The sequence below is a fragment of the Hipposideros armiger genome, unplaced genomic scaffold, assembly GCF_001890085.2.
Source record: "Hipposideros armiger isolate ML-2016 unplaced genomic scaffold, ASM189008v1 scaffold_569, whole genome shotgun sequence".
In the NCBI taxonomy this organism is placed as follows: domain Eukaryota; kingdom Metazoa; phylum Chordata; class Mammalia; order Chiroptera; family Hipposideridae; genus Hipposideros; species Hipposideros armiger.
Window position 1 is genome coordinate 150172 of NW_017731919.1, and position 22189 is coordinate 172360.

Genomic DNA, 22189 nt, shown 5'->3' on the forward strand with positions numbered 1-22189 from the left:
AATCTGTGCTTTCTCATAAAACACTCTTACTCTTAGACCCAATACTTCTACTGTCTGTTAATTTAATGTAAAGACTTTTTTTGGGGGGCTGGGGGGTAAGGAAGAGAAACTGTCATTTAGAACATTTTTTATTATTGTTTAAATTGAAAATAAAATCAAGATTCCAATAAGTTGGGACTGATTAGATAAATTGTGGCATAAAGACTGTTTAAAATAAATTTAATAGAATGTAAACAAAATATCAGAATATAAAAGTAGTATATTATTACCACATTAAATATATAAATGTACAAACATATACAATAAAAAATTGGAATAAAATTTATGTAATGCAATGTGATCACATGCTTTTTATAATAATAAACACAATTATTTTTAAAGGAACTTAAAAAATCAGTGCTATCTAATTTGTAACCCAAGGGCTATCTCCACACCATTGGTCTTTCTCTGTACTTCCTTTTGCTTTATAGATTCTCCCTCTTCCCTAATGTTTACTTCTTTTATGGAAGAAAATTTGAGCCTAATAATGAAGTACATGACAAAGATAAGAGGGTGGGGGGGAGAATGAACTCCTAAATCCTATATAATATGTAAAATTGCTTAAGTAGTCTGAATAACCCATATGGGTGGTAAACCATTTTTCTTTCAAAAAAGATCTTTTTCTTCTTTTCTTTGGGCCTTAGTTGCAAAATTCAAATTCAGTATTCAAATTGAGTGATGAACTAATCTCAGGGCCCTAGTTATCTACTCTTTCTACCACTTCTACCTATTTTTAGTCTTAACTGTTACATTTTGAATATTTAAGCTACCTTAGTTAAATACTTTCAGAAGTAGATTGAATATAGAGCCTGAAATATAGAGCCTAAATTAATTCAAAAATAAACATTACAACCAAACAATATACTTACACATTTAATAGCCTATTTGAAATTTCAATATGGCCTATGTAGAATATGTGCTAAATGCTAGGATTATAAGACCTTTTTTTAACTGGAATAGGTGTCTGTACCAACTTTCAATGATCTCTGATAGTAAAAAGATAATAAGGCAGGATTAAATGCACCCCAAAGATAATATCAAAACTTTATTTTAGCTATCATCTTCAACCTTCTTCTACCAATTAGCAAAAGATTCATGATAATTAGGTTTTAGGAACCTTCTTAACAAGTAGCAAAATAGGTATTCGTGTTTGTACAACTGTGTTTCAATTCCCAATGATCACGCGCTGGTGCAAGTACGATTAGGAAGTGAACCCACCACAAGCAAGCAGCAATAAGGAGACGTGAAAAGCCCAGGAAGTCAGTCCCCAACTCACTAAAAAACTGACCACGAATGTGATTTTCGAATGGGAGGAAGAAGAAGAGAAAGGGCTATAGAAAACGCTTTCAGTCTATTTTGAAGGTAATCCAAACCTCAGTTACTATATAAATCCATCATCAAAGACTGACCAAATAGAAGTAAGTATGGATTTGGAAAGATCTCGTTTATAAAAAGATAATGAAAAAAATACACATTTTGGACAAACACAAGCCCATTTCATTTCCCAGACTTACCCTTCCCCAAGAGAAAAACTGCTATGGGAACTGTTGAAGCCAGGTGACGGGGAATTATTGACATACGTGATTTCGGGCCATGGAGAACACTAAAAACAAAAGACAACTCAGGTACTGAAAAGTACATTTGACCCTAGTGTTGCACCAAAATACTGTTACTTGAATAGCACATCTTGATTAGCAAAAGTAAATCGTAATTCCTCAGAGGCCCCCATAACTAAGAGGACAAATAAGTTTTGACCAGGCGGGAAGTGATTTATTTTTAATTGAGATATAAATGACATATAACATTGTATTAGTTTCAGGTAAATTATAACATAATGATTTTATGTGTGTGTATATATATATATATACACACATACACACACACACACACACACACACACACACACACACTACAAAATAATTGGATTTTTCTTAAGAGTAAAAAGTACTGACTGAAATTGTCACCAAAAGAAAACCTTTTACCTCTGTGAGTATAGTTGTCTCATAGGACGGTTGATATTTCTCCTTTTCATGAGGTGTTCGTTTCTCCATTTTCTCCCTATCTGTTTTTTGCTTTCTATCTGCACCTTTGGGCTGAAATGAGAAATGCTTTGTTTTAAACTCAAGTACTCATCTTCGACCCAACAATATTACTTCTAAAAACTTAAATAGTCACATGTGAAACAAAGATGTATGTACAGTGATGTAAAGACAAGATGCATCATTGCATATAAGTCTGAAAATAGGAAATTTAAAAGTTTGATGGAGTTGAAAAAAAATAAGAGCTCTACTGCTACGGACATGGAAAGATCTCTAAAGCACACAGTTAACTGAAAGAAGCAAGCCTCAAAACAGTTCATCCAGTATAATCCCATTTATGTTTGAAAGAAACTATATGTATACCTATGTACATGTGTATATTAAAGCACAGAAGGGGACCAGAGGATACATACTAAATTCTAACGGTGGTTACCTCTGGGGAGAGGTTGGGGAGTCAGGGTAACAGTGGTAAAGGAGGACTTCAGTGTCGTTCTCTGAATAGTTTTGTATTAATGAATCTTTTGCAATGAGAACATATTTATCCATGTGATAAAAACAAAGACCAAAATAAGGAAAGAAGATCAAGTACAAGTGTAACCAAAACTGTCAACTTTTCATAATTTTTGTGAGCTTTTATAAAAGCTTGTAAGTTCAACAGGCTTTAAGAACATTCAAAGAAAATTCATGTTTTTGCTTCTAGCTCTCTTTTCCAAGTTCCTCTTCTCCCATGCCCATCCCCATTTAAATTTCTTTACCAGGCATCTCTAACTATTTCGATGATGCTAGCTAACTTAGGCTGAGTTTTCATAGCTTTTGAAAAGAGACACGTTGGTTTTCTGACTTGGTGACTAACGTTACAACTGAAAGATGAGGAGGAAAGCTCCAAGGGCCAGCACAATACCCGGGAATACCTTGAAGACTTTGATCTGGCAGCTGGCTGAGTGTAAGTGCTCGGTATATTCCCCATTCTCATTCTCCTTGAAGGTATCGATTTGTACTCGGAACGGCACTCCCTTTTCTCCGCCGTGTTTCCTCATGGTGAACTCTGTGCTAATACAGTGCACCTGAAGAGAATACAACACCCAGCTTTCAGTACCGCCTGAAAGCCAAACCAGTCAACATTTGTTAAGCAACTAACAGCAAAACTTTTAAAAAGCATTATGAACACCTACAAAAAATTTTGACTCTCTTTTTGATCTTGAAGGATTTATACTCTAAAGGAGCAAATGAGGAAAACTTAAACGATTTACAAATGGAGACCAAAGCTACTATAAGGAATTAAACTCATTAACTGCTTCAGAGAATATAGAGTTAATAAGAAAGAGAAATGATTTCCATTAGTAAAAGTTTCCTGGACTTTTAGGCTGATTTAGAAAGCAGAGGCACAATCCATCCTGGGAAAATGGTAAATATGAAAGCTCACAGACAATACAGGAAAAAAGGTTTGCTTGGCTACTGCATAGAGTCTAAGACTTTCCTGAATCGAATGGTGGAATCGACCAAATTCTAGCTTGGGTAAGTTATTAACTTCTCTAAATTTCAAGGACTAGTCTTACTCCACAGGATTATTGTTGAGAATCTTAAATAAAATCATGTACACAAAGTGTTTACTTAACACAGTGACTATCTCATGGGACATACGCAATAAACTATTAGCTATCATTATGACAAATAAAAATTTTCAAGGAATCTACCCAAAGGACATAATCAGATATGCGAATCAAATTTTAAGTATAAAGATGTTCAAATTAACTTTATGGATAACAGTGAAAAATTCAGACAATCTCAATGCTAAATAATTGTTAGGAAAGGTATGTTACACATGGAATAAAATATTATGCAGCCATTAGCAAGCATTTTGGAAAGAAACAAATAAATAAATTGGGGAAATTAGGAAGAGCAATTCAGAAACTCCTCATTGCTTTCAGGCAAATGTTGAGGAGTCTGCACTGGATAGCTAGGCTGGTACCTCGTAAAGATTTCCAATTCAACATGTTTTAATCCTTTAAGAAACAAACTGGTAGTAAGAGATACTCTTCATAATTAGAACCCCATCTGCAATGCCTTACCTGAATAAACACAGATGTCCTCTTTGCAGGGTCCCACAGGAACTCCACTGTATTTAGTTGGTTTGGATTAGCCCTAGGATCGATTATACCCACAGACATTGGGATATCTGAGAAACAAATGGTAATCATTGAACAACTCTGAGCACTACTGGGTTTAAATAAGAAAGCACTGGTTATTATACAGGTATTATGGTCCCTAGTTATCAACATTTTCATGTAAACCTCTTCTTGCCAGTGAAAAGGCTTTGAATAGAGCTAAAACTGACCTAAGTTCTTTGACTAAGTATCCTTCTCCCACTTTAACAACTTTTAAAAATAAGACAATTTAAAAGCCACTTGCTTTTAATTTGCCAAAATTCTATTTAAAGACAGATTTAGTATACACACACTAGCTCTAGTGTCATGAAAATTGTAACTTATAATCTGCTTCATTTATAGTTTTAAGATTAGCATTACTGCTAGAAATACACCAAGAACATTGCTATACAAAGATAAAGCAGTGTCTGAATAAAGGCAGAAGGCATCATAGCACTGATAGAAGTGGGAAAAATTTAACGTAAAGATCGATGTGGACTTATGAAGTCACCAAATAATCCTGTAATACAGTGACACATCTTATATTCAAGAGGTAAGCAAAAATGAACAGGCTGTAGTAGAACTTTGCTTTCCACTCCATATAGCATACACTCAAATATCATTCCCTGATTTCTCTGATTACTATTCAAACTAGGAGATAAGGCCAGGCTGATATTTACTGTCATAGTTGTGTTATAACTATATTACTTTTAGTATCAATGATTTAAACAAGAAAGCATCAAGTGGGTCCCACTCCAGTGTTAGTGGTGTTGGATTCATCCTAACCAGTTTATCAAATGGATATCAGGGCATCTGTATGAGAACCAGTGTTTTCTCAGGTAAAACTGGTAGTACTTAGATTTGTTTAACTATGTTTACCAATAGGAGGTAATAACCAATAAGAGATGAAAGACACAGATGCTGGGATTAAAAGTACACTGATGAAGAGACTGTATGTGTGTTTGTAAAGATCCTTCCCTATGTCCCACAATTTAAAAAAAATATTCTACTCTGTGTAGCAAAGCAGGAAAACCTGAACTGCGAACCAAGAGACAGATTCTAATCCCAGGTCTCTGACTTGAGGTGAAACAAATTACTAACCTAGCTCTCAGAGATTAGTAAAATAAAAGAACTTGCAGAACTAAGATTAAACACGGCACCTTGAGCTGAGCCGCCGCAAGCTGCCCATGGCCAGCCAGACGGTGACTAGACTTGGAGCTGAACTTGCTGCACCCTCCACAACTAAGATTGAAGGCCAACAACTTGGCTGTTCCCCTTCTCCAATTCCCCAACACTGTTCCCCTCCCCCAATTCCCCAATTTAAAAACAACAACAAAAGAACTTGCAGCATTTAGGGGAAAAACCTGGCCCCTTTTACATACTACTACAAACAAAACATCAGATCCTGAATAGCCAAAACAATCTTGAAAAATAATAAAATTGCAGGTCTCATACTTCCTGACTTCAAAACTTATTACAAAGTTACAGTTATCAAAACACTGTGGTGTAGCATAAAGATGGACAAATGGAACAGAAAGCCCAGAAACAAACCTGCACACACATGGTAAAATGATTTTAAGACAAGGTGCCAAGACCATTCAATGGGAAAGGATAGTCTTTTCAACAAAAGGCATTAGGAAAATTAGATATCCACATGCAAGGAATGAATTTGGACCCTTACTTTACATCATATTCAAAAATTAACTGAACACCTAACATAAGACATAAAACTATAAAATTCTTAGAAAACATACCAGAAAAAGCTTAATGACAGATTTTGCAATGATTTCTTAGATATAAAAACAAAAGCACAGGCAATTTTAAAAAATAGATATATTGGTCATCAAAATTTAAAACTTTTGTGCATCAAAGGACACTATCAACACAATGAAAATACAACCCACACAGAAGGGGAGAAAATATTGCAAATCATATATCTGATATGGGGTTAACATCTAACATCCAGGAAAAAAAAAATCTCCTACAATTCAACAACAACAAAACAACCAGATTAAAAAATGGGCAAAAGACTTGAACACACATTTCTCCATCAGCCAATATGAAAAGGTGCCTGACATCACTAATCATTAGAAAAATGTAAATTAAAACCACAGTGAGATACCACTTCGTATCTATTAGGATGGCTACCATCGAGAGAGAGAGAGAGAGAGAGAGAGAGAGAGAGAAGGAAGAAAGGAGGGAAGGAAGGAGAGAGAGAGGGAGGGAGGGAAGGAGGAAGGATGGAAGGAAGGAAATTAACAAGTGTTGGTGAGGAGACAGATTAATTAGAGCCCTGTGCAATTCTGACAGGAACATAAAATGTGCAGTCGCTGTGAAATACAATACGGTAGTTTCTCAAGAAATTAAAAACAGAATTACCATATAATCTAGCAATTCCACTTCTGGGTACGTACCCAAAAGAACTGAAAGCAGAGACTGAAGTAAGTATTTGTACACCCATGGTCATAGTAGCATTATTCACAAAAGCCAAAAGATGGAATGAACCCAACTGTCTGCTGAGGGATGAATGGATAAATAAAATGTGGCATCTATACACAATGGAATATTATCAGCCATAAAAAGGAAGGAAATTCTGAAACTACATGGATGAACCTTGAGGATTATGCTAAGTGAAATAAGCCAATCACAAAAAAGACAAATATTGGATAATTTCACTTATTAAAAATGATTAAAATAGCAAATTTTGTTATATGTATTTTATTACAACTAAATTAAAAAAACAAAATCACCCTGAAGTAATGGATGCAACTGTTATAGAACTGAAGTGTCTACACTTCCAAATTTAATTTTGATATCATCATACCAATAATTTTTTTTTTTTTTTAAGATTTTTATTGGGGAATTGCAGGTATGGGAACAGTGCTGGGGAATTGGGGGAAGGGGAACAGACAAGTTGCTGTCCTTTTGTTCTTCAGTCTAGTTGTGGAGGACGTTGCTTCACTGGCCCAAGTTGGCACCATCATTGTGCTCTTCCCGGTGAGGCAGATCAGTCGCCGGCTTCTGGATGGCCGCTCACTGCGGCTGCTGGCCACTCACGCTGGCTGCTGGCTACATACGGTAGCCCATGGCAACCCACTGCCACAGGGGCTGCAGCCTACACCGTCGCCGGCAACTCACGGCAGCCCAGCTCCAGGTTGAGCTGTTGTTCAGCATCTTAGCTGTGGAGGGCAGTGTCACTGGCCCTCATATGTGGGATCCGAACCGGGGCCCTCTGGCATCCCAAGCCAGTTCTTAACCATCGCGCCACTCGGCCGGCCCCATACCAATAATTTTTTAGGCTTAGTCAATAACCAAGTCCAAGTTCATGCTAATTGAGCCCCTGAAGCATTCTGAATCATAGTAAACATCAAGTACATAAAACCAATTCTCAGATCATAGTTATAGGCATTTTCTGGGCAATAGATTCTAACTCACCTATGTCAAGAATTCTATCTCCAGGTCGGTTCCACCTCCAGCCCTCCAGCTGCTGGTGTTCAGTGTATTGTAGTCGCCTGTCGTGAAACACTACACGGAATATACTCTAAAAGGAAGCAAGAAAATCAAATGATCATAGGATCCCTGAAAAATCCCACAAAGGAAAATTTGCAGGAGTCACACAGTTTCTAGACACAACCTAAAATTATTTTTAAGACCTGTTTCACTCTAAAACTCACACCATACCAAACTATTTCATAGTGAATTTTATAATTGCTCAGATATAATCTTTACAGTTAACTGGTACCATATTTAAAACTTGGCGTAAACATCAGTCCTGATGGTAACTGGGTACAAAGGACTCCTATCAGAAGCATTTCTGCGTGCCTCTATTGTTACCATGTAATATTTGGCTTGGCTCTTCCATTGTATATGAAAATCTCATCAAGTCCCCTGCTTGCTAACCCACCATACAAACTGTAAACACTGAGAGTAGGTAGGGGCTGTTTCCATCAACTTTCCTTTTGTTACTCTTACTTTGTGGAGGTGCCTATTAATATCCTCCTTACCACCTTTTACAGCTGCTGACCAAACTTCTCTGTCCCAAATGTGAATTCATACTGTCAGCCTACACTAAGAAAACCGATATTCATCAATAGTAGCTTCTGTTTCCCTTGCTACTAGACCAAGTATCCAAAGAGACACTAGAGCTTCTCTAAAGATCTCAAGGAGAGTACTTTATTCTACTCGAAAAGAGTAGAACTTCATGGAGCCAGGAGACCACCATGAGATGGAGTGGTAAGCCTTGCTTCTTGCAGCTGTGAAAATCCATGTGAATAGGGGGGTTCACTCTGACCCCGAAGAATTAACACCACAGTTTACCATTCTGCTAGCAAATGGTAGCAGGTAAGAGATATCACCAAGCCCATATGGAAGCAAAACAATATTACAAAGGGTCACTAAAAGGATGTGCAGTGGAATCATTTCCTCATTTTCTTTTACCTTCACCAACTTGCCATTAATTTCTGGAAGTTCTCCAAGTTTCCTATTGTCTAGCATTCGGATTTCATAAGACTGTCCTAGAAGAAAAAGTAACTACGTATTATACTCATCATCAATTAACTTTGCAAAATTCAGAAAGAATAAAATTCAGCTGGCAGGAGAGTTTCCGAGTGGTTCGCTGTGATGGCAGTGAGTTGAATTTTAGGAGAGTGGTGTTCTCTGATGACAGTAAGTATGGGGCCACCCCACTTTGTTGGATGGGCTGAGGGGTGTGAGGGCTGAGGGGTGTGAGTCCCGGGGGCTGGGGGGAAAGAACTGTCAGACGCCCGTTCAGACTCGCCAGCTGGTAGATCTGGGCTGCGAGGAGGGGTGGGTGTGCAGTGGACCCCAGGGCATACAGGAGGGAGCTGGTGCCTGTGTACTGTAAAGAGGAGTGAGAACCCCTTAGTCCCATGACACCCCAGGGTGTGACGCATTACCCCTCCCCTAATGGTTTACCTGCAGGCAGACTGAAGGGCCTGGAGTGGACCCACATGTCTAGAATCAGCTTGGTGTTGGGGCGGTTAGATAATGGTCCAGGCACAGATGTGTACACCACTGCCCTTGAAATACCATCAGGAGTATCCCTCTTTCGGACAGAATTTTGACTTGGAATTACTGAATAATTAAAGATTCCTCTTTCTCCACACTCTCCTACCCTCCCCCAAAACAGCATTTTAGCAACCTTTTTGGAGCTTTGCATGAAAAGTGATGTTAGATTTTGTGCAGGATAAAAGCGTACATAAGCCCTGGTCCCTTTTCTCAGGAGTTCAATGTAGCTGGAAGCCAAACTACTCCCCGAGTTCAAAACCTGCTTCCTCCATTGTGTGACCTTTGCAAGTTTCTTAATCTTTGCCTCAGTTGCCTCATTTGTTAAATGGGAATAATATTTAGTAACCCATCTCATAGGGTTGTTGAAAGGATTAAATGCCTTAATACATAGAAAGCTCATAAAACAATGCCTGGCACTTAATGGCTCAATGTGTCAGCTGTCATCATCATTACTGCTATATTGCCAGCATAATCTAGAAGTGACCCACTGTAGAAAAAAGTTTCAAATCACTTAAGGCTAGAGTAAAACTTAGTAAAAACCCTGTTCATCTTAGAAGAGTAGAAATAGAATCTTATGAAAGTTTGTATCCCCCACAATATCTTGCTTAGGGGTGTATGGCAGATAGTTAAATGCCACTTTCTTAGAGGCAGGAAAAAAATCAAATAAAATTCAGTTGGTTGACCATACAACAGTATAATGTTATCAGCATTAGTAACAACAATTATAATCCTTTACTCTATGCTAGGCACAGTGCTAAGTGTTTTCACACATTATATCATGTAATTGATTCAACTCTCTAAAGAATTACCAATCCCATTTTTACAGATAAGGAAACTGAAAGGTAAAGAGTTTAAGCAACTTGTCCAAGGCCACACAGCTGGTAAACAATAATGCTGGATAGGGTAATACTTCTCAGACAGGAACCAATGGGGATGGAACCAGGGAATGTGGATTAGGTAAAAAAGAGAGATGGGAACTAAAAATGGGCAGGTAGACAAAAGAAGTAAGTAACATATATCAAACATGACATTAAAACTCAAATCCCTGATGTGAGCCTTTGATTTTGACAGGTCACACTAGAAAGAAGTACTTTTTACATAAAGTGTGCCTAATTAAATACCATGAATCCAGCAGATCTGTGATAATAATACTAACTAATAAGGATGCATCTAACCTTGATTGAGATATGTCAGGGTTTCATCATGAAGTTTCACTGCTGGAGAGGTGGCAGCGCAAAGCACATACTGAAAAGGTAGGATTTTATTCTCATTATCAGGAGGCAAACTTGACTCTTCTTGCTTAAAAATGGGTAATGCGAGGACATCACTAAAAAAAAAAAGATATTTGTTAACATATGACAATGGTGTGAGAATGCATTTATTGTTGAAACAATTTAACTGCAATTTGCTTTGGAAAACCATAAATGTTCCTCACTTTGGTGGCGTTTCTTTCCAACCATTCAGTTTAGATCACTTGCTGTGATAGCCCCCTGACCACAACAATGTGGGCAATGACAGGTATTCACTGTTAAGACCACCTAAATGTCAGAAGAGCGCAGTTCTAGGAAACAGACAGGTGTTCCTAAAAGGGCTCTGAAAATTGTATGTAGCGTTCCAAAAATCTCAACTTAGAACATTGTAATGTATCTGTTCTTAGAAAGGCACCAACTGCAGTGTATTTACAGAGCAGTCCTCCTTTATCCAGTTTCAACACGGTTTCAGTCACCCACAATCTAAAAATATTAAATGGAAAATTCCGGCAATAAACAATTCCTAAGTTTTCAGTTGCACTCCATTCTGAGTAGTGTGTGATGACATCTCGAGCTGTCCCACTCTGTCCCATCCAGGACCTGAATCATCCCTTTGTCCAGCGTCCCCATGCTGTATATGCTCCCCCACCGCGCTACTAAGTTAGTCACTTAGTAGCCATCTCAGTTATCAGATATTTTGAGTGAGTGAGTGAGAGTGAGAGAGGTGGGGGTGGGGGTGGGGGGGGAGTCGACCAGGGGATAGGGCAGCGCTCCAGCACATTCGCATAACTTTTATTACAGTGTAATAAAAGATGTTAATCTTTGGGAGACTTTGTTGCTATACCATTCTTGAGTACATCACTACTGATGATTCCTTGAAAGATTAGTGAAGATTACCAGGAATCAAGGCAAACAGGATTTTGCAACATAGCAACAGCTCAACCTTTAGGAATGTAGGGTGTTCTTTTCCTTCTCAAATGTCAGTGCCTAGCAAGGTTAATATATAGCAACAGTTCCTAGTCTTCTCAATATAATGTGGCATTACACCTAACCAATCATGACTAAGCAAAATGACTGTCATTTCAGGCTGGAATTCAAAAATTGATTCTAAAGTTACCCCTAAAATTAACTCAAAATAGTACAGCCAAACCAAATACACAACACTATATTTTCTCATCCGAGGTTTTAAGATCTATAAACCTCAAATTTATCTGAATTACTCATGTTCTTGGGACACTACAGTTTCTTTACTTGGCTGCGGGAACAAGAATACCATTCAGTTCCACATTCCTAGAGGTGGAGACTAAAGGTCACTGGTAACTACAGTTCCAGGCCTCTGCTTTTACCAAAACAATAACAAATTCAGCAAGAAACAATTTTGGAAAGACAGAAGTCTGCTCCTTCTCAGAGGTAAGCTGAGCGCAGATTAGGAAAACCTACTCTGGTGGAGTCTAAGTAGTTGCTACCAATGTATAATTTGGCATTTTATCATATTCTCTGATTGCTTCATACATTGAATTCATTCCAATGAAACATAAGCTATTTGAAGGAATAACTTCTCTCTTATGTGCTTTGTAAATGTGTTGGTATGATTTACATTTTTGTTTATTTGTTTGCATTCTCCCAAATACTCAGCCCTAATAAATACCTTGTGATCATTTTGGAATTCACAACATCTCACAGTATCTCTGATCATTTAAATATAAGGATACAGAAATCTTACCTGTTAAAAGAATGAGTTGAGTGTATGTTAAAAATATGCATCGCTAAGTGGAAATCCACACCTCAGAGCGGAGGCACAGCAGAAAGCATTTGAGTGGAAGTAACAGAGGAACACAAGCAATATCTGGAGTGATCTTTCCTGTATGTAACTGAGATTCCCTGAAGAGCTGCTCCGTGGTCCCAGTCCTGAGGTATAAATTACCCTTTTGCGATAAGGCAGCCTCTGAATGGTCTCTACTAATTTACAACTCTGGTTTAACCTTCTCCCTCAGGCCTACCAGCTGTTGAATGCCCTCTTCTAGAAAGAGCCTAGGGCATAGAGAGGGAGAAGTTTTACGAGCTCTATCTTGAGTAAGAGGGGCAAGTAGACAGATGTCCATAGCATCTAAGAAAATTAGAAACTAGCTAACTCGGGACAATAAGATGTCATGAACTTCTAATTTCCCTACTTATAATCCTAATTTAGACTCCAGCATGATGAAAATAAAACGTTTGAAAAACATGCCAATATCACTATGTTAGTTACGGCATAAAAGGGCAAGCACTGAAGAGATTACACCCTACTCTCATGTCAGCTTCAAAACACAAAATATGCAGTAAATAAATGGTCAAAACTGATTTCCTTGGATTTGTGGGCAGATCAGGGAGGACCTCTGGCAAGAAGAGTGAGACCTGTGAGTTCTGAAATGAAGCCAGTCAGATGTCCCGATTACTGAGTAACAGTGAAATTTACTTTCTTGGTAGGAGCCCTCTGTCGCAAAGTGATAAAAAGATTTCTACACCTTGAACATCTAGTGAAAAATCTCATTCAACTGAAAAGCAGCATATATAATAAACATTTTGCCTTGCTAATTATTCTATCACCCAGGAGGCAGAAGAAATGAGTAGAATTATATTCTGAACCTAATTTGACCAGGAAGAAGAAACTGATCAGAAAAGAGGAAGTGGTGGGAGCCTCAAAAGAAAGCAACCAAGCCAGACAGGCAGGAAGAAGGACAAGGAACACGGCCGAGGTGTGATTCCTAGACTCTCACATAATCTCTTTTATGCAGAAAAGGCCATAACCAGAAATAAGAAAATACAAGAAAGAATAAAAATCTCACCAATAAAGGCAAATATACAATAATCACTGTGAATCAACCACTTAAAAAATGAATATAAAGGTTAACAGACAATAGTAGTAAAATTATAACTACAATAAATGATCAAGGGACACACAAAACAAAAACATACAAAATATGACATCAAAAACATAAAGAGTGGAGGGGGAGTTAAAAAAAAAAAAGACTAGTTTATGAGTATCTAGGCAGGGCATCAGGGGTCCCTGGGAGTCATAATCAAACTAACTGGTTTTCCTTTTTTATATGATTTGACCAGTGAATGATGTAAGCATAAATATTTCTAGACTTCAGTAATGCACAAAATAAAGTCTCTCTTGACATCCCTGTTCAAGGTGAAAAATATGAATTTTACAATAGTTAAGTGGCTTTACAGATAACTATACAACCGTATAGAGAGCAGATAAGTTTAGAAGGTTTAGTGATGTGCCATGGGACCCCAGAGAAACTCATCATCTGCAACATTTTTTTTATAAATGAACGACTTGGATGAGGACACTGAAGAGGATGAGGATCAAATATGCAAATGACAGGAATCTGGGATGGGAAAGCAAATATCTTTATGACAGAATCAATTTTTTTTTTTTTTTTTTTTTTGCTGAGCCATCCTGCCACCTGTTGGCAGCTCATCAGCAGCTCAGCTCAGGTGCAGCACCACTGGTCCATGTGGGAATCGAACCGGCGGCCCTCCTGCTCAGAGTTTGCACTCCCAAGCTAACTCCCAACCAACTGAGCCACTGGGCCGGCCCAGATAGAATCAACTTTTCAAGTAATTCCAATTGGCTGGAATAGCAAGCTAAATCTAACAGCAGAAGACTTAATAAGGATAAATGTAAAGTCATGCACTTAAGAACTAAAAACAACAAAATGGCTCACTATATGTGAGAAAGACTAGGGCTTTAAAAAAATCTGTTTCAAGGAGATAAACTGCGATATGTCTGTCAAAAGCGCTGATAATCAGGTTTCATTAAAAACAAAGTGAAGGAAATGACATTCTTCTCTATGCAAATCAGACCACACTTGAATTCTGTGCTTAGTTCTAAATGTGGAACTTTAAAAAGAGAACTTTAAAAATCTAAGGAAAGAGATGAGAATAAGTGAGGAGACCCAACATCGTGTCATTTGAAGAACAAGTGAAGGAAATGAGGATGTTTGTCTGAAGCAAAGAAGTCTTGTTAGGTCTACTGTATAGACTCAAGTACCAGTTCAGGGTTGAAAGAGTTGGCCTCTTCAAAGTGTCCTCTAAATCTATTCTATGATATTATTATTATAAAAGGGCCTAAAATATTATAAAAAGGTTTTAGAAGCTGCATTGGGATATATATTGTTAGAAAACACTATTTGGTATATAGTACCCTCTTAGTAGACAGGAAATATCACTAGTTCACTGCTATTATATTATAGTCCAAAGTATGTACTATAGCATCTGCTATAGAAGGCAGCAGCTAAATAATAGCTGTAAAAGCCTTCATACTGGAGTTAGACCGACTGGCTTATAAACCTCTCTCTTTATAATTATATATATATATATTTTTTAATTTCATTTCTACCTTTGTGTATTTGCCATGACAAATATAAGACAAATCATAATAAAGGCAGAGATAACATCTAGGCATGCTAAACCTTCTATATACCAAGTCCAAAAGACTCATCAATGTATTTTCTAATACAGACAATTCCTAAAAATGACATTCTTTTTTTCACTTTAAGTCAGAATTTTTTTTTACTATGTACTGAAAATAACATCTTAATAGTAGTATACTGTAGTCCTCCCATTACAGTGAATTTGGCACCTTGAAAAGATGTTAAACTTTTTTTTTCTGTATCTTTGCAATGCCATTTTTATTATCCTGGTGGAAAAAGTTTGCAGAAAATCATGGGAACAGACATAGGGAACCTGTGGCAATATTATAAATTTCTAAGGAAACAACTACAGTATTGATATCAAATTCAAAATAAAAATGATATTCTTGATGAAAGTCAAAACATAAAAATGTTTTTAATTTTTAGAGAAAGTACATCTTACCCACTTGGGCAAAGTGATGCTAATGAACTATGCTCTCAGACACTCTTCTAAACTATGAATGAACTAGCTAGTAGTAAGTAGAATACAAGTTTTCTTTTTAAAAAGAAAACTTCAATCATTCATTCAAACGTACATTGAGAACCTACGAGTGCCAGGCACTCTTATAAATACTAAAAACCACATATTAATTTTAAAAAAATAAAATAATTTTATTTTCCTTCTTTCCTTTTATTTTTTTTTCTTTCCTTTGGTCTTCCATGTTTCAGCAGTAGTCAATCAATAGTACATCTCTGTAGTTCTTACTAAATTTTTTTTAAAGTTTTTTTTTTAATTGGGGAATCGGGGAAGGGGAACAGACAAGTTGCTGTCCCTTTGTTCTTCAGTCTAGTTGTGGAGGATGTCCACTGGCCCATGTTGGTGTTATCATTGCGCTCTTCCCGGGTGAGGCAGTCGCTCTCCGGACATTGGACAGCCACTCATGGCGGCACACAGCAGCTCACGTCGGCTGCTGGCCAGCCCCACTGCAGCCTATGCCATTGCCGGCAACTCATGGCAGCCCAACTCCAGGTCGAGCTATTGTTCACCATCTTAGCTGTATAGGGCACAGAGTCACTGGCCCGTATATGGGAACCGAACCGGGGCCCTGCTGCTCAGAGCTGGTGTCCCAAGCCAACTTTTAACCAATGTGCCACTCAGCTGGCCCTCTTACTAATTTTTTAACACAAAGTTTATAACATTATCTATTCCCCATTCTATATTCACGCCTCCCTAACCAATTTGTAATTTACTGAGTTCGTGTTTCATTTTTGTCTAACTTACAGCTAAATAGTAGCTAGACAGTTCCTATCTAACTGTAACAGGACAAATGCTGAAACAGAGCTTGGGAATAAATGAAATCAAATCTAGGTAATCCAAATGTAGCCTTACATTTTATATACCAGAAAAATTGCATGAGATTTCATAACCAGGCTGCTAAATGTCCCTTTGGTAGCTAATCTCCAGAGATGGCCACTGATGGTCAGCGCCTCCTGGTATTCACCCCTGTATGTGGCTTTCCTTCCACCTTGAATCTGGTGAACATGAGCTGGTAAACCGCTTTGACAAAGACAGTTGGAAGAAATAGCAGTGTGCCAGTTCTGGCCTGGGCACTAATCTTTAAGGATTGTCGGCTTTCACTTTTGTGTGTTTGGGAACCCTGACCTGCCAGGTAAGAAGTCTGGCTACTCTGCTGGAGAGACCACATGGGGTGGCAACATGGAAAGGGAGAGAGTCTCTGAGGCTACATGGAAAGAGAAAGAGAGACAGAGACAGACAGACAGCTATGAATCCAGCCATCCCAGTGTCCCAGAGCCCAACACTGGACATGTGAATGAGCCATCTTGAATGTTCCAGCGCAGGTCTTCAGGTGACTGCAGCCTCAGCTGACATCACACAAAGCAGATCTGCACAATTAATGCATAGACTCATGAGAAGTGAAAAACTGTTGTTTCAAGCCACTGCATTTTAGGGGTGGTTTATTAAGTAATAAGATAAAGAAATAGGCCCCTGTTCCAATGTTTCTAAGTAACGCTTTACAACAAAACTAAATAGTGGTGAATATGTAAAGGAAGATGTTAAATCATCCTTACCTATTCGGTTGTCAGAAAGTCATGACATATTTTTTCTGTTTTTTGTTGCAAAAATGCGTCATGACTTTTCCGACAACCCAGTAGAATAGTTCTAATAAAAAAGACAGAAACCAGCCTCACACACAGAAAATAAAAGGGTACATTCCAAAAGCCACTGAATGGTATTTAAGGATAAACAACAAAGCATATTACTATCTCAGAATACATTATGACAATTCCACTTTACTAACACTACCTTTTAAAACAGCAAGTGGACGCTATAAAAACTACACTGCCAATTAAACATACTCATTTTCACTCAAGTAAAGAAACAGTACGAAATAATTTGAACAACATGGCCAGATCCAAAGAATAAGGAACCAGGTAAAAAACGAACAAAAAAATATGTAAGAGAAAGAGAGAAAATACATGTGCATGATGATCAGTCTGGTCCATTAAGGGGATAAGACAACCAACCACCTCTTTTCCTCCACCTTCTCACATGTTCCAGTCCTATGGCTTTCAAACTTCTTTGAATACCATTCACATTAGTTAAGTCATTTTTTTTTTTAAGATTTTTATTGGGGAATTGGGGGGATGGGAACAGTGCTGGTGAATTGGGGAAGGGAAACAGACAAGTTGCTGTCGTTTTGGTCTTCAGTCTAGTTGTGGAGGACGTTGCTTTACTGGCCCAAGTTGGCACCATCATTGCGCTCTTCCCAGGCGAGGCAGATCAAACGCCAGCTTCTGGATGGCCGCTCACTGCGGCTGCTGGCCGCTCATGCTGGCTGCTGGCTACATACGGTAGCCCATGGCAACCCACTGCCACAGGGGCTGCAGCCTACACCATCGCAGGCGACTCACGGCAGCCCAGCTCCAGGTTGAGCTGTTGTCCAGCATCCTAGCTGTAGAGGGCAGTGTCACTGGCCCTCATATGTGGGATCCGAACCAGGGCCCTCTGACGTCCCAAGCCAGTTCTTAACCATCGCGCCACTTGGCCGGCCGAGTTAAGTCATTTTTATAATAAGACACCAGTACACACATACATATGTTTGTGTGCTACAGAACTGAAACAAGTTTCAAAAACAATACTTACTAATTTTGGTATTTTCTATTTGACTTCGTTTTTTAAAATGTTGACCACAACCTGCAATTTGAAAAACACTGCTCGTCTTTCCCTTAGAACTCTGCAATAAATTAAATCAAGCTTATTTACAGTCCCTTTATCAATATTCAAAAAACTAACTCAATAAAAGACAAGTCTTCCACACTGGACTATATATAATTCAGCTACTTAAGAACAGGGATATTGGGGGTGGCCGGCTAGCTCAGTTGGTTAAAAACAGCGATATTATCTACTTTAATAGATAATTAAATACTCACAGAGACTCACACAGAGTGTATACACAGCTGATAGTCAATAGAAAAGTGACTCTTCCTCTACCTCATTCTTATTGGGTCCCTTTTGGCTCTCTCATGTTTAAACTCATATAATATGGAACTCTCCATTGCAAAGCAGCAAACAATGCTGCTAAATCTATAATAGCCAACATATTCGTACTGAAGACTTAAATATTGCAATCCAAATCCTGCTTTTTAAGACAGAAAATATTTGGAAATAAAATAGTTTAAGCCATCTTCTGCCGTGCTTGTAGACTGCATTACTCAATTAAAGGAGTCAGGCCTGTATGGAAGGCATGTAAACACCAGTGGCTCTCAATCGTGGCTGCATATTAAAAATCACCTGGGGAGCTTTAAAAAATCCCTTCCAGGCCATATCTCATGCCAATTAAATCAGAAAGGGGAAGGAAAGGTTGGTAAGCTTAATTAATTACTTAGCATCATGTCTTAATAATCCAAGGTGATGGGTTTGATTTCTCTGTGTCATCTGGGATGACCACCTTTCTATACCAAGATCTGATTTTACAGAGGTCCACAGTGAACCATCTTGACACATTACCAGGTCTATGCATATCTTTTACCACTACTGGGGAAAAAACACTCAGCTTGATAACGGATCAGTAAATCCCTTCTAAACTTTTTTTTTTCTTCTTCCATTTTTTCAGCAAATAGTCTGAGCACCTACAAGGTTCCAGGCCCCTTTACAGAACATGGCATCATTGTCATCTAAGTTATTATCTCTGCAAAGCAACAAATCATACTAAATTATTCTACAAACACTTGTTTTCCTACATTCCAGTTCACTGTCTTTAAGTATTACTAATACTGAAGGAAGCCTAAGTGAATTATTTAAAAATATATAGTAAAAATGATGTGACTCAAAAGGGCTTAGTATGTTTCTAGTAGGTGTTTTATACAACTTCTGCTCTGAGCAGCTTAACTCTACCCCCCTCCAACTTCAAACCTGGAACACAAACTGTCCAGTATGATGTCAAAACACAAGTGAGCAGGAGCTAAAAACACCGTATCAGGATTTTATACTGATGCTGCTCCTGGTAGATATTGGTCATCTGACCATCTTTCTTTAGGAATACTGTTTCTGGAACTTTTCCAGATCTCAATATGGGCTTAATGTTCTTAAAGCACTTTAAAGAAGTGCTTCTAGGGCCAGCTGAGTGGCTCCTTGGTTAAGAGTTGGCTTGGGAGTGCAAGCTCTGAGCATTAGGGCCATCAGTTCAGATGCCACATGGGCCAGTGACACTGCGCCCTCTACAGCTAAGATGGTGAACAACAGCTCAACCTGGAGCTGGACTGCCGGGAGTCACCGGTCAAGAGTAGGCTGCAGTAGGGCCGGCTGAGTGGCTCAGTTGGTTAAGAGCTCGCTCAAGAGTTTGAGCTCTGAGCAACAGTGGTTCGAGTCAGCCCGAGCTGAGCAGCCGTGAGCTGCCAACAGGTGGTGGGATGGCTCAGCTAAAAAAAAAAAAAAAAAAAGAGTAGGCTGCAGTGAGGCTGCTGTGAGCCATCGTGAGCGGCCATCCAGTGGCCGGCAACCGATCTGCCTCAGCTGGAAAGAGCGCAATGATAATACCACCATGGGCCAGTGAAGCGACGTCCTACACAACTAGACTGAAGAACAAAAGGACAGCAACTTGTCTGTTCCCCTCCCCCAAATCCCAATAAAATCTTTATTTTATTTATTTATTTTGTTTTTAAAAGACTTTATTGGGGAATTGGGGTATGGGAACAGCGCTGGGGAATTGGGGGAAGGGGAACAGACAAGTTGCTATCGTTTTGTTCTTCAGTCTAGTTGTGGAGGACGTTGCTTCACTGGCCCAAGTTGGCACCATCATTGTGCTCTTCCTGGCAAGGCAGATCAGTCGCCGGCTTCTGGACAGCCACTCACAGCGGCTGCTGGCCACTCACACTGGCTGCTGGCTACACACGGCAGCCCATGGCAAACCACTGCAGTAGGGGTTGCAGTCTACGCCATCGCCAGCGACTCACAGCAGCCCAGCTCCAGGTCGAGCTGTTGTTCAGCATCTTAGCTGTAGAGGGCAGTGTCACTGGCCATCATATGTGGGATCCCAACCGGGGCCCTCTGGCATCCCAAGCCAGCTCTTAACCAATGCATCACTCGGTCGGCCCCATAATAAAATCTTTTAAAAAAAAAGAGAAGTGCTTCCAGGTATAAACCATTCTATTTCTTCTTTAGCACAGTTACGAGAGACCAGAAGTTTGAATAGTTGTCATTGCGTACATCTCAAAGTTTATCAAAAAATGAAGCTAATTTCTTTCCCCTCAAGTCCTTGAATCTCCCTCATTTCTACTCAGATGTATTATTTGCCAGTTCATTTATTTACTTCTATAAGCAATGTGTGTTTTACTTTCCTTAAGCTTAGGAAGTCACTAAAAACTTCTAATTTCAAATTTGTCTGCAGGCATTACTTAAATTTTGGAAGCAGAAAAGGATTTGACAAATGTCAGATACTTCCAGAGAGCTTGTGAGATATTAAGTTTAATCAAAGAAATCCGAATCAGCACAGCCCTGCCTCAGGAGATTTGCCGGATATAGGGCAGCTTCTCAGTTTTTTTCCTACATTACAGGATTAGCTCTTACCAGCCTACAAATCTCATTAAAACATTGCTAATGGAAAAATATCACCTGTGGCATCATTAGAACCAGGCTCTTATGTTAAATTTCTGAAATCACTGACCTTTCCCAATTTATGGCAAGGTGATGAATGGCAACCTGCAACATTCATGGGCTATATATTCCAGGGACTCGGACAATTTTGATATAGAAAATAGAACTCCCTCTTCAGTATTCAAATATCTTATATCTACTATCATAGTATGACCTAACTGGGAAAACAACAAGTTTTGTTTTTGTTTTCCTGTGACTAAGGGAAACCACACTTAGCTCGAATAGTGCTGAGCCTCAAAGCTGCATTTCAGGTTCAAAATGTCTGCCAGTTCATTCTTTTTTTTTTTTTTTTGCAGTTAAGCTTCTTTCCCTCTTCACTGGCAATAAGTATCACTCACCATCTTTGGGGTTCTTCTGCCTTGCCCATCCCATCCCCACTACCAAACCTAGCTTCAAAAGCCATACAATCTCCATAGTCCCATTTCCTCCCTGCATTTAAAGACAAGCATAGGCATTTTTCTGTTTTTTAAGGCTTTAACTGATAATGACTTGGGAAAATCCTAAAGGTACCAGAACACTAGTCCTATGAAATGGCAAAAAGGCTTTAGCTAAATCTTTCCCTTTATGCTCACAGTGGTAGGGCTTATAAAAATTTTCCTCCTTGAGGCCTCGCCTTTGATGAAAGCCCTTTCTTGCAAAATGGCCAACATAGTCCATGGAGATGTCCCCAACTAGGCCTGATGATGCAATCAAAGCAGAATTATTATTTACTCCCTTTTATACACAGATAATTAATTTGCATTTCTAGAATGTGCAGAAGATACCCAGTTCAGAGAGTTTCAACCCTTCTCAGGAATGATAACTAGTTTTTCATCATTACCTTCTAATCAGCAGCCAGAATAACCTTTATTTTGTTTTTTCTCACTTATTTTTTGTTATTAGTTTCAGGTGTAGAAAACAACATAGTGATAAGATATTTACACACCTCACGAAGAGATAACCCCAACAAGTCTACTACCCCTCTGAAACCGTACATAGCTATTACAATACCATTGACTATTCTCCCTATATTGTACTTTATATTACATTGACTCTGTGTGTGTGTGTGTGTGTGTGTGTGTGTGTGTGTGTGTGTGTGTGTGTTTTAGCTGAGCCATCCTGCCACCTATTG

General features: G+C 38.7%; 1 protein-coding gene across 9 annotated transcripts in view; it reads right to left on the minus strand.

The window, feature by feature from the left end:
• The window catches only part of TFCP2 (transcription factor CP2), a 62064-nt gene that overhangs the window by 10118 nt on the left and 29757 nt on the right, over nt 1-22189 (minus strand). For 8 of the 9 annotated variants that reach the window (XM_019623929.1, XM_019623930.1, XM_019623928.1 and 5 more), the window contains 7 exons: nt 10426-10577; nt 8660-8736; nt 7658-7763; nt 4148-4254; nt 2990-3142; nt 2022-2132; nt 1554-1642 (listed from right to left, as the gene is read on the minus strand). In XM_019623929.1, coding sequence (XP_019479474.1) covers nt 1554-1642; nt 2022-2132; nt 2990-3142; nt 4148-4254; nt 7658-7763; nt 8660-8736; nt 10426-10577 — 795 coding nt within the window. Of the gene's footprint in view, nt 1-1553; nt 1643-2021; nt 2133-2989; nt 3143-4147; nt 4255-7657; nt 7764-8659; nt 8737-10425; nt 10578-12223; nt 12409-22189 lie in introns of all 9 variants that reach the window. The other variant, XM_019623936.1, reaches the window with a different exon arrangement.